Raw genomic sequence first — 12969 nt, 5'->3', positions numbered from 1 at the left:
TATGGTTTTTGGCTTCTGTAAAAAAACTTCATTCGTTGCGTTAATATTTTGGAAAATACTATGGAACTTTTGTCTCATTACAGAACGCTTGGAAGGACACATCGAGACAACCTCTAGATCCTGATGTGGCTCATGACGAAGCCAACAAGACGTGCTGCCTCAGCCTGTCGCTTACGAAATGGGCCAGAAACCATTACGCACCTTTTATCATGCGTCCTTCTGTGAAGGTATAGTTTTTTTTATTACATAAAATAATGTAAATAATATATCGATCAATATGAGTCTTGGGTAGAATCTAACGTGTGATGTTTGTTATAGGTTACATCAATGCTGGCGTTAATTGCTGTCATAATAGCAAGCATCTGGGGAGCAACGAAAGTCAAAGATGGCCTAGACTTAACAGACATTGTTCCAGAAAACACTGACGAATACGAATTCCTGTACCGCCAGGAAAAGTACTTTGGCTTCTACAGCATGTACGCCGTCACTCAAGGAGACTTTGAATATCCTACCAATCAAAAACTACTTTACGAGTATCACGACCAATTCGTTAGAATACCTAATATAATAAAGAACGACAATGGAGGACTCACCAAATTCTGGCTCAGCCTTTTCCGTGATTGGTTATTAGACCTGCAAGCTGCCTTTGACAAGGAAGTAGCGAGTGGCTGCATCACCCAGGAATACTGGTGCAAGAACGCAAGCGATGAGGCAATACTCGGTTACAAACTCATGGTGCAGACAGGACATGTGGACAATCCCATCGACAAATCTCTTGTTTCTTCTGACACCAAGAACGGTCATAGATTAGTTGATAAAGATGGCATCATAAACCCGAAAGCATTTTACAATTACTTATCAGCGTGGGCAACTAACGATCCTCTAGCTTACGGGGCGTCACAAGGAAACTTGAAACCGCAACCGAAGAGATGGACACATTTGCCCACAGACGTAGATCTGAAAATTCCTAAATCATCTCCACTGATATATACTCAACTTCCGTTCTATCTGGCTGGTCTAAGCGACACGGAGAGTATCAAGAATCTCATAATGCAAGTTCGGGATTTATGTATAAAGTTCGAAGCGAAGGGATTGTCTAATTTCCCGTCTGGTATTCCTTTCCTATTCTGGGAGCAGTACCTTTATTTGAGGACATCGCTGCTCCTGGCTCTGGCTTGCGCTTTGGCTGCTGTGTTTGTGGTGAGTGTTACACTATTTTCCAATTTCTAATTAATAATTATATCCTTATTAAACATGGCGATAACTTATATTTTTACTCCCCAGGCTGTGATGGTACTCCTATTGAACGTCTGGGCCGCTGTGCTGGTGACGTTAGCTCTGGCGACATTAGTCTTGCAACTGCTCGGAATGATGGCGGTATTAGGCGTGAAGTTATCAGCAGTACCCGCAGTGTTACTCGTTCTGGCCATTGGACGAGGCGTTCATTTCACTGTGCATTTATCTTTGGTAAGTTCACTTTCAAAAGATCGTTCACATGTAAAGTAGATGATCTTGTACGTACATTTGTAGTTTTCAGAATCATTTACTGATATTATTTTGCATACCAATTGTTCAGAATTATCACATAGTTCTACAACATGTATCTAAATCCACAGGGCTTCGTAACTTCAATCGGCTGCAAGCGTCGTCGAGCCAGTCTCGCGCTAGAGTCCGTCCTGGCTCCCGTCCTTCACGGCGCGCTCGCTGCGGCTTTGGCAGCGTCCATGTTAGCTGCTAGCGAGTTTGGCTTCGTCGCCCGCCTGTTCCTCAGACTACTGCTTGCATTGGTCCTGTTGGGCTTGATCGATGGTCTACTGTTCTTCCCTATTGTCTTAGCGATACTTGGACCCGCTGCTGAGGTTAGTAACTATATCTTTTCTATGCCAAATATATTTTAAAGATTTTGTATTAAATATTACAAACTGCTTTCATAACACTATACAAAAGAGTAATCCTGTTTGTTTATTCTCAGGTTCGACCACTAGAGCATCCAGAGCGGCTATCGACTCCGTCACCGAAGTCTTCTCCAGTCCATCCGCGGAAATCGAGCTCTACCTCTGGCAGCAGTGACAAGTCCAGCCGAACCAACAAGCCTCCTCCTCGTTCTTCCGCACCTTCTCTCACCACCATCACCGAGGAGCCCAGTTGGCACAGTTCAGCGCCGTCCGTACAATCGTCTATGCAGTCCATTGTGGTGCAACCAGAAGTGGTTGTAGAAACCACGACGTATAATGGAAGTGATTCCGCGTCTGGGCGATCGACCCCGACGTCGAAATCTCAGCATTCCGGCGCTATTACCACTAAGGTAAGTTTGTTATTTGTGTGTTTTTTATGGTTTAAAGCCTAATGCACTATCTGAAGCATTTGAGAGTACCTACTTTAGTGGTGTTGAATGGAATCTAATCGACATTCTTTTTTCCAGGTAACCGCCACAGCGAACATAAAGGTAGAGGTAGTGACACCAAGCGACAGGAAATCGCGCCGATCCTACTATTATTACGACCGCCGCAGAGACCGCGATGACGACCGCGAGAGAGATCGCGAGCGGGACCGGGACCGGGACCGCGATAGGGACCGTGATCGAGACCGCGATCGAGACCGAGAACGCGATCGAGACCGGGACCGGGACCGCGACAGGGACAGAGACCGGTCCCGAGAGAGGGATCGCAGGGACCGCTACAGAGACGAGAGGGACCACCGCGCCTCTCCCAGAGAGAACGGCCGCGATTCCGGCCACGAGAGCGACTCCTCCCGCCACTAGCACGTGACATTCGAACTACAGTGTCGGTTACTACGAACTCAGAGTGTATGCCCAGTTATTTGTATGAATGTATATTTTATGTTCGATATCGAATGACTTGACATCTTTACCTAAAGTTATGAAGTTTCATATCGGTAGAAGACGTAAACATGTTTTAAGGTTCGCATTAACGCTTATAATCAAAGCCTTAAGACAGTATTACGAGAATTGTAATTTAAGGTAACTCTTTCATTAAAATATGGATATAGTGGAGGCTACAACCGTTCAGTGCGTATTGAAAGATCATGTTTTTCAGTACTTGGGAGTACTAGTAATAATGTTTAAAAAATATTTTTTGACATTCTTTGTAGTAAGAGCCTGTAGATACAAAGTGTTTTATTAATCATTCCAATGGCAACACTAGTACTCCGATTTGTATCAGTATAGTCTAATGAAGAACTCGTTGATTCTGTAAAGACCAAATAACATTTTTATAATTTCATAATTATACAATCTCGTGTGTTCCTATTTTTAAAGACATTTCCATTTGTCTCCATTTGCTTTTTTGTTACATTTACACTTCTCTAAAGACTGTGGTCAAATATTAATATAATTTATCATTATTATTTATTTTATGTAATTATATTATTCTGTCACCAGTGAAGTCTGCGTAAAAATCTCAGATTTATTGTACAAATTATTAGTTAGGTGTAGCTTAAGTGTAGGCAGCTATTTATGAGATTACTTAGATATGTTATTGTACGTATAGTGACTGTATTTTGTGATCTTTAGGAAAAGGTCATTGTAATTTGTGAAGACTGCATTTAACGATCAAAACACAGTATTGTGTGGGCGATGCTGGGAAAGAACAGCCAGATGGTCGACTTACATGAAAGACACATTTGGACAATTTAAAAAGTGATATTGTAGTGACAGTGTGTAAAACATTTGACTGCATTTTCCCAGTGTAGTATAACAATGCGGCGTTCAGAGATCTGAATTACTGGACACGGACCTCAATAGGAGAAATTAACGATTAGCGTTGTGACATTTTGTGCAAAGTACTTATTAGATTATATTAATTTATACGTATATAACTTAATGATACTGTACATATAGCGTTACGTTAGGCTGTAGCATACGTACTGTACTGCGACGCGAGTACTACATACTTGTATCGTTTATTTTTATACATTTTTAACTGACGTATTGTCGAAAAACTATAAGTTTTAAACTGAAATATTCGAAGCGTTTTATTTTGCTTTTATTAAATAACAATACTAAGGTACAAAATGAAAAAGATCATTATATTCTGTATAGCTAATTATATAGCTATAGTGTTTTTATAAGATCGTACAAAATGTTAAACTTTTAATTTGAAAACTATTTCGTCTTTTTTAGCATTTTTATCGCATTTTACTTGCAACTTTTAAACTTTTTATTTATATCTATGTATATGCCGTAATATTTAGCTACGGAACCTCGTGAGATTTTATTTTACTAAGATCTTCTTTATGATACCTACACTCATTGTTAAACAAAGGTTAAAACTGTCGACTGTATTGTGAAAATAAAACACATAAACTGTACAAAAAATTGCTTTTATTTAAAACATAACATTTCGTGAACAGCTTTCAAGGGTTCTATGCAGAAACCGCCCCAAAGCCTTTTCAAAGACTTCCTGTTGTTAAATCCACCCTGTTGTCTGTTGCTTTTCATAGAGGGCGCCAATTACCCACAAAAAGTTTGACTTTGTGAAAGAAAACGAAAGGCTATTTTTAATAAAATAAAATAATTAAAACTGATAAGGTACTAATAATATACTTAAGGCAAAAAAGTACTCGAACAACCTGGCACTGCCACCATAACGGATCGAACGACACGGGAAAAAAATACGTAAATTTGTCGCTAAATATCATAATTTGTCGGTCTGCCTTCAAAAGTTACATGCATATTTCGGTGACCGCACCAGGATAAGGGACACAAGTGGTTGTCTCAATAAAACTTATTAAGTAGGTACAAAACTAACGTGCTTTAAAAGTTTCAACTTCGTAAGCTCCACCGTTCATTGATATTAAATATTCGAATATTTTATACGGACACATGGTCGTACATATCTACAACCTAGACTTTATTATCTAATTGTTTATTAATATGTATAATAATGCTCAAGAAAAACGTAATAATGTAAAATAACTTATTTAATCAAAATCCTGAAAAAAAAGAAGTTTACGCAGCCGACTTTGAAGTTTAACAATCAATTATAGCGTGTTTGTATCGATAGAAAATCCTAAAAAGTGATTAATTTACAGACAAGTAATCCGGCGGGCGCACGGCGGTGATCCGCTTAGCCGAATTATACGGGCGGGAATTTCGGCGGTACCTAGATCGCCTGCGACATTCCTTAGAAAGCGGGAGCGCGGGAATCAATAAAGGATTTCCTGGCGGCGTGCCCACGCATGTGCGTGGCGATGCGGCCGGCACTGCCCGCCAGCCACCACCGCCGACAGCACGGCGGCCGCACCACGCTCCACGCACCACGTATGCCCCGTACTACCCCGCCGGCTACAACCACCACCGTATGCGTAGGACGCTCTTCGTCGACCACTACGAGCATGCCTCCTCAAATAAATCTGAGTAATAAGTAGTAGCGTTATTGGGCGTGTGATCCGCGCAGCGTCACTGCGGCGGCGGGGGCGCGGCGGGGCGCGCGGGGAGGGCGCGGCGGCGCTCCACGCTCTATCCTCGCCCTGGGGCCGGCCGCACGACTCGGCTCCGATAACCTGTCTCGATGACTCATGCAACGTGCGCCCTTCGCTGACATTGTCGGAGTGTAGTGGAGGTGTTGTGGCAGTGAGTGCAGTGATGTGGGAGTGAGTATGGCGCGCTCGAGCCCGCTGCCGCTGCTGGCGCCGCTGCTGCTGGCGGCCGCGCTAGCCAACCAGCTCGAGGACATCCCCCACAACGAGTAAGACCCCTTTTCACCCTTCTAGCGTTACAAAACAGTGATTTCATACCATGTTTCCGACTAAATTTGCACTAACATGAAGGTACTTGGTCATAAAATACAAATAAACGCCGCTTCCGCGTCTAGCTAATAGAGTCATTCTGAAAGCGGTATAAATAGTGTCTTAAAGCTTTACTCTCCGTGGGAACACTGATTTATTATTTTGTTGGCTAAAATAATTCAACGATCAATCAATCATATACCGGAAATAGTAGAATGTGCTGGTTTATCTTTCTGTTTATGCATTTCTTTCTGTTATCTAACTGTTTTAAGTGTAATAAGAAGTTAAATTGTTGTAAACCTCGGTCGTTAATATTAGTACTTAGTTACTTATCCGATTTCTGTACAAATTAAGTAAGTAAGCGGTATTTAAACTAGATATTAACAAAGTAGGTAGGTAGGTATGTTGTTTTGTCGAAAAACAAGTTTGATATAGATTTACCAAATTAAGTAGCGTACGTGAAATAGTATTATATAACAGCTTATTCATTACGAGAAGGGTAATAGCGGTTTGCCCGGCCAAGTAGTGAATATCATTAGAGGAAAATCTACAATCGATAGGTAGGTATGTCAAGTAAGATAAAAAATCAACTCCATACATTAATTCGACATTTTCTGTCTGTAGATGAGAGGAAACCGGTGCCCAGTTGAGGCATACATATGTGCCATTTATTTTATAGCTTTCCGCCCGCGACTTTACCCGCGTAGGCTTCAGTCATCGCGCGTTTTTCCAACCCCTTTTCATTATCTTCTCCTCTAGGTTTTAAACTATCTCCACACTGCATTTCATCTAAATGGTTTCAAGGGTATAAGCGTTAAAAAGTAACAGCAGAGTTACATTCGCATTTATAATAGTAGATAGTCATCCCTGATGTTATCAAGCCTATTTGATCCCACTGCTGTCTTTTCTCCTCTCATATTAAACCTATTTAATATACTGTGCACATTTTTATAATTATACGATTAGGTAGGTAAGTAACCAGGCCAAAACGATAACGTTCTGCTCAATCGTATCTGTGTTATTTATTTCGAAACTAAATAATCATTAAAATAATAATATATAAATATGTGTAATCAATGTAGGTATGTAGCTTATATTTATGTAGCTTGCGTATTTATTAGTAAACATATATGAATGATTAGTAGGATTAGGTATATAATACATAATTGGCACCGTAATCATTCTCTGAAAATATATCGAATAATTAAAAAAACAAACGCATAGCTTATAAATAAAAAATCTACTACAACATGTCACATCGAGACGAGATGCTCAAGGCCCAACAAGCTGGCACCATTGCCTCTCTATATGAGTCATGTGTTTGTATTGTTTTAATAGGCTACTTGACAACCTAGTCAGATGTGACAATTTTAACGAAACGTCAAAACGAAAGTTTTCTTCGGATTTTGTATGAAAATACCGTCCTGTGACGTTATCAATAAAAACGCTCAAACGTCGTACATAATGTTACTAATTCACATATAAAAAACGAAAATAAGTCGAAAAGTAAAATGATATGATTTTTGATCATCGTAGACTGGCTTCTATTTCTAGATTAGCATTTTATGATTTATTTTTGACCTAGTCAAATACCAAAATTGACGTGTTAGAAAGGAAACAACCCGACTGTCGGATTATACGACATGCCCAGGAAACAAGCAGCTGAGTGCAAAATATGCAATGCACTGATTATTGCTGTGAGGCGGCAGGGTAATGTAGTAGGGCTATCAGGTGCATCATAAATATATTTTTTCTATCTTAGGACGTAGCTCCTAGCTGCATGAAGCCTTCTGACGTTTTTGGCTATGTCCTTTTCAATCTTTGTACTGTGCAGGGTATCAGCGACATCGTATTGAATACTAAGTGGGAAATCTTGAATTTGCGATGCTGAATTCCGCTTGATATCAACTCAAAATCGTAGTCTGAATCATCTCTCAAAGTTTTCGTTATGATGTCACTATATATGTCTTCTCTTCTTCTAATTCTTTTATCCCCTGTTGAGATTTAGGACTTGAATAACAACTTTCATTTCTCGTGATCTTTTGCAGCTCTTTAGCTATGTGCTATTTATATGGTACATACATAATTAAACTCACGCCTATTTGACCCATTTCTCACCGGGGTAAGCAGAGTTCAGAGTAGATCGTATGTAGGTACTAATAGCACGGTACGTATAGTCATGGTCATGAGCAATATCATGTACCCACTTTAGAACCCTGTCGCACTATCATATTTAACATTTAATGAGGCATACGGTTTAAATTGTCAAAAAAGTTAATGTGACATGGTTGCAAAGTGTATACATATTAGTACTCGTGACCGTACGAGTACGTAATAACTAAGTATGATGATTGATCATTTTGTAGAAGAAGCATCAAATCAAATCGAATCAAATCAAAATCTTTATTTGTGAACACAGGTATACAAATAATGTTACATAAAATTATTACAATCTCTGTTTTCAGCCTGTTAGTAGGCATAAAAATAGCGGATGAATGATTTTTTTATTATTCATTTAATATTTATTTTTTGTTAAGGGACTGTTGTATTATTCATAGAAATATTCAATATTTTTTATTTAATAGTGGCATGTTATTTAAGTACTCAATATTAATTCAAAATTTGATTTTTGGCATGAGCAGTATGCCACGATCGAAGCAGATGCAACATCATAGTCATATCAGTCACAGCTTGCGGCTTCAAGCCATTTGCAAGTTGGATGTAAGCAAGTGAAATTGTGGACAAACTCGAATCTATTCAGAATTAATAAAAACCAATGTGTACCTGTTGCGATCATTTATGGGTCCCTCCCCTGCGTCTTTCGGGACCTGTATGCTTTTGATGGCTTTGACATTATTATGACAGTGTTCCCTCAAGTAGCTGTAGACTTACTGATTAAGTATTTAAGGTTTAAATTTCTATGAGTAGGTTTTTTTGACATGAAATAAACTTACTCTTCCTTATCGTATTAATTCAGAGGTACCTATTAGTACTCCGGCCAGTCCCTCCGGCAAGCGTCCAAGTTGTCACGCCATCTCTTTCGAGGTCTACCACGACGCCTGTCCCGTCATGAGGCACCCAATGCGTGATGATCCGCACAGGACCGCGAAAAATGGAAAGAGGAAGGGGAGGCCTTTGCCCAGCAGTGGGATCTTGTAGACTAGATTAGATTAGACCTATTAGTACAATGTCTACTTAGGCTTTCCACTGCACAAACGTTGCATTGCATTAGTGTGTTAAATTAAAAAAAAGTAAGCAGGTACTTACTTCTCTTCTCTCGTGTGGGTTGTGAGGTGGAGTACCAACCTCATCAACCCTGGTATCAGGGTTACTATTGAGCCGCCAAAACCCCGTGACATGGCTCATGTAACGACTACTTACTTACATCAGTAAATAGTAACCGGGACAAACGGCTTATCGTGCCTTCCGAAGCACGGATCATCTTACTTTCGGACAATCGGGTGATCAGCCTGTAATGTCCTAACCAAACTGGGGACCACAAAGTATTTTTTGTGATATGTCCCCACCGGGAATCGACCCCAGGATCTCCGGATCGTGAGCCCAACGCTCAACCACTGGACCACGGTGGTCGTCCACTACATTAAAAATATAACAAACATATTTCTAGTAGCATAGCGAAGAATTATATACTACGTGTAGTAAGCATACCTTCACACATAAGTGTCGGCTATATAGTGGAGAAATTCATGTGTATAAGTTTAGCTTATCTACAGCTACTCGACTTTGATTTTGAGACTGTTATTGTGTAAACCTTTACACAATCATAAAGTTTATATATATAAGTGTCTTTCAGCCTTCTAAACTGTGTAACATTACATGATATGTACACCTAGGAATAGCATATGTACACTGGGTACGTATTGAATTTTAAAGAAATTTTATAAAACAAGACAAACCTTCACACATTGACAATGTCATCTGTTCAAACTGCTCGATATATGTCACAGCAAAAATAAGCTATTCTGATGTCTCTCTGGTGAGTAAAAAAGCGCCTTAGGAACCTCTGCCTAAAATACATCTTGCTCATACTATACCAACGTAAGTACGTAAGACCTTACAAGTTTATAAAAGCCTTTAACGCTTTCGACACACGTGTAAATTTTAAAAAGATATTTCATGCATGTAGGGGAAGGGGGCCTAAAGCGGGCACCGTAAGATAAAATAAGAGCAAAATGGTAACAAAATGATACTTTTAAGCAACTGTTATTGCTAACAGATGGTAAATTTATTGTAGTTTGATAGTTTATATTAAATTTTTTTGTATGCTTTGAAAATACTAAAACAGGAAACCAAATGTGAAACCCTTACAAATGCCCGCTTTGCCCGAGGGGTGGCCTAAAGTGGGCACGGGCTTATGGGCAAAACGGGCACCCAGTGGGTAAAGTGAGCATACATCATTTTTTTATTATATCATGAAGCACTAAGGAATAACTTTATAAAAACACAAAAGAGGGATTCATATGTGCACTTTATTAAGTGAAAAAGAAATTCTTCTTTCGATAAACCATAAAACACACTGTCCATTTCAAATACGTAATTTAACAATTCAAGCTCTTGTTCTGAGCTGAAGACTGGTAAACCTTCCTAACTTTTTCTTGGTAGAACCTGTTTTCAGGTGTCGCTGTAAAGTAGCTCGCGGGATACCATACTTTGTAGCTGTAGTTTTTAAAGCCTTTTTCATTTCTACCACCTCCTGTATTGCTTTCTTCATTGTGCTTTCAGTCTAAGAACATTGCTGTGTTTTGCGTTTATATTTATTCACCATCTAAAAAGACGCAAAACACATGCTTTTAAAACACAACAACAAAAAAAATAGGTAAGTAAGTAATTTAATAATTTTTAGGTTACTTTTCATTCAATATTAATATGACTACAGGCGGGCATAGCGGGCATGCTCGCTTTGCCCTGCTCGCTTTGCCTTTAGCGTCAATCTCGTATTCTAATAAACCATAACCTAAAATTTATCATAATATGTTCATGCAAATATGGTTAAGCCAGAGTGAGATAGACACAAAATACTATGCACATCTTAATAATAACGTTCCTCACTAATTATTAAACAAAACACAATTTACATACCTTCGTTTATTTGCATAAAAATGTCGAAAATCGTTTTTGGCGCGAACAACCTGTGTTATTCACGTCACTGTGAAATCACGACTGCCGCGCACTGGCGCGGGGTGGGGGGTAACGCCACTGGGACGCGGGCCGCGGTAAGTTTCTATAGGTAAGTTTTACGATCGGTGCTCGCTTTAGGCTGGGTGCTCGCTTTAGGCCCCCTTCCCCTACGCAAGTTTCACCTTAGGCCGCGGCTCACTAAGGAGCTTATTGACAGGCAATTACACCCCCCCGCGTCAACCCCGCCCCCTCCACTCTTCCGCTGAGAAGATGAATTTCAGTAATGGCGCGTCACCAACTCGCCTGCGATTTGCTAAACGAAAAAGTTGAGCGACAGTCCAAGTTGCGATGGATCAATCCGTGATAAATGGATGTTCAATTCGCTTGACGATGTGGTGCTCGAAACTTATTGTCGTTCTGCAACATTAGCTAATCTATTCCTTATATAACCGTAGCATAGTAACTAAAATTCTATATACCTACTCGTAATTTCGTTCAAAGATACCCTTGTAAATAGATTTTCATGGAATTCTATTAAGTACGGATAAACGTACCCTTTTCCTTAACCAACACAAAGAACACTAGATAAATCTCTGTTACGTTATATTATTGTCAAAAGCATTATTGAAGCTAATTAGCTAATAAATTCTCATTTACTTATATAACTATTTATACTTACTTATAACATTTTTACAACAATATACATACCTATTTGATACGAGGATATTAAACTATAACCCAATAAATAATTTAAACTCTTAATAGTTAAAACTCTTTAGAATTTCGAGTTCAGTTTGACTAAGAAAACAATATTACAGGAAATAATATTTATTGATATTTGCTAAGTATTTTTATATTAAAAGTGTTCGCTTTTTAATCACCAGAGAAGTAAATAAATGAAGTCAACAATCAATAATGAAACAACTGCTTAACACAACACAACACAGAACGTGTATTAACACCTTTTTTCAATCGTTTTTTCCGTACCTCGCTTGGGGTAGGTACAACCCGGAGCATATAGTGTTGTGGCCTTGTGTTGTGTCGTATCGTACGTCGTATTCTATCGTACTGTTTGTGTAGGCGAACACGGAAACATATTGCTTTAACGACTTAATTAAAAGAAATGTAAATATTGGTCTGACAAAATATAGGTAAGTAGGTCTATTTTAAGAGAATGTAAGTACATAAGGAGTACATGAGGAGCTCGGTGGCGCAGCGCTAAACGCGCTCGGTCTGCGATTGTTGAAGTTAAGCAACTTTCGCAAAGGCCGATCATAGGATGGGTGACCACAAAAAAAAGTTTCCATCTCGAGCTCCTCCGTGCTTCGGAAGGCACGTTAAGCCGTCGGTCCCGGCTGCATTAGCAGTCGTTAATAACCACCAATCCGCACTGGGCCCGCGTGGTGGTTTAAGGCCCGATCTCCCTATCCATCCATAGGGACGGCCCGTACCCCAGCATTGGGGACGTTAATAGGCTGATGATGATGATGAAGCACATAAAAAAAAAAAATTTCGTGCCATTTTTGAAATTTTACGAGAGTAACGAGCGGAAAATGATTTAATCGTATAAACAAAATTTTATTCAATAATCTAAATTTAAGTGAGTGAGTAAAAAATGCAAAAAAGCCGCTGAATTTGTTATGGGAAAAAAGCAAAATTTTTGTTCATTAAGTACATTATCATAATTTGAAATTTTCACGATCCCGATTATTTAAAAAGTTCAGGAAATATTCCGAGGAATCATAACAACTGTACTTATAGAGGAATTTCTTCTCGAAATAAACCGAGTGTGGGTGTAACGGTCATCCTTCCTACGCATGTTGTACAGCAGCCAACGACCTTTACCTACCTAGTACCTACATAATATTGTTTTTATCACTTACTTTTTATGTATTGACCTTTACTTATATTGTGATGTATATTATGTAAATAATGTCGTAAGCTCCCCTCAGAAAATAAACTAGTGTTGTACCATATCTATTTAATAAACATCAATACGAAATAAAAAAAATTAGACACTGGAGTTACTAAATATATCGTGTAAAAACGTACCTGTCTCATGTACTAGGTTTGATTATTTAA

The 12969-nt window shown here is 39.1% G+C and overlaps 2 protein-coding genes and 1 long non-coding RNA gene across 4 annotated transcripts in view; 2 read left to right on the top strand and 1 right to left on the bottom strand.

Annotated features, from left to right (window-relative positions):
• Positions 1 to 4322, top strand: part of LOC126372795 (protein patched) — a 33609-nt gene extending 29287 nt beyond the window's left edge. Inside the window, exons 11-16 of the mRNA XM_050018697.1 lie at positions 84 to 227; positions 319 to 1200; positions 1285 to 1467; positions 1617 to 1859; positions 1973 to 2305; positions 2423 to 4322. Coding sequence (XP_049874654.1) covers positions 84 to 227; positions 319 to 1200; positions 1285 to 1467; positions 1617 to 1859; positions 1973 to 2305; positions 2423 to 2761 — 2124 coding nt within the window. The 3' untranslated portion in view covers positions 2762 to 4322. The remainder of the gene's footprint in view (positions 1 to 83; positions 228 to 318; positions 1201 to 1284; positions 1468 to 1616; positions 1860 to 1972; positions 2306 to 2422) is intronic.
• A 1147-nt stretch (positions 4323 to 5469) lies between these two features.
• LOC126372804 (voltage-dependent calcium channel subunit alpha-2/delta-3) overlaps positions 5470 to 12969 on the top strand; it is a 76156-nt gene continuing 68656 nt past the window's right edge. For both annotated transcript variants that reach the window (XM_050018715.1, XM_050018707.1), the window contains exon 1: positions 5470 to 5708. In XM_050018715.1, coding sequence (XP_049874672.1) covers positions 5620 to 5708 — 89 coding nt within the window. In that variant the 5' untranslated portion in view covers positions 5470 to 5619. The remainder of the gene's footprint in view (positions 5709 to 12969) is intronic.
• On the bottom strand, positions 10220 to 11053 carry LOC126373040 (uncharacterized). The gene is made up of 2 exons (XR_007567278.1): positions 10849 to 11053; positions 10220 to 10534 (listed from the first exon to the last, which is right to left on the bottom strand). It is a non-coding gene; the product is annotated as an uncharacterized LOC126373040 (long non-coding RNA).

The sequence above is a fragment of the Pectinophora gossypiella genome, chromosome 2, assembly GCF_024362695.1.
Source record: "Pectinophora gossypiella chromosome 2, ilPecGoss1.1, whole genome shotgun sequence".
In the NCBI taxonomy this organism is placed as follows: Eukaryota; Metazoa; Arthropoda; class Insecta; order Lepidoptera; family Gelechiidae; genus Pectinophora; species Pectinophora gossypiella.
Note: the sequence above shows the minus strand (reverse complement) of the source record. Positions and strands in the feature narration are given on the sequence as shown.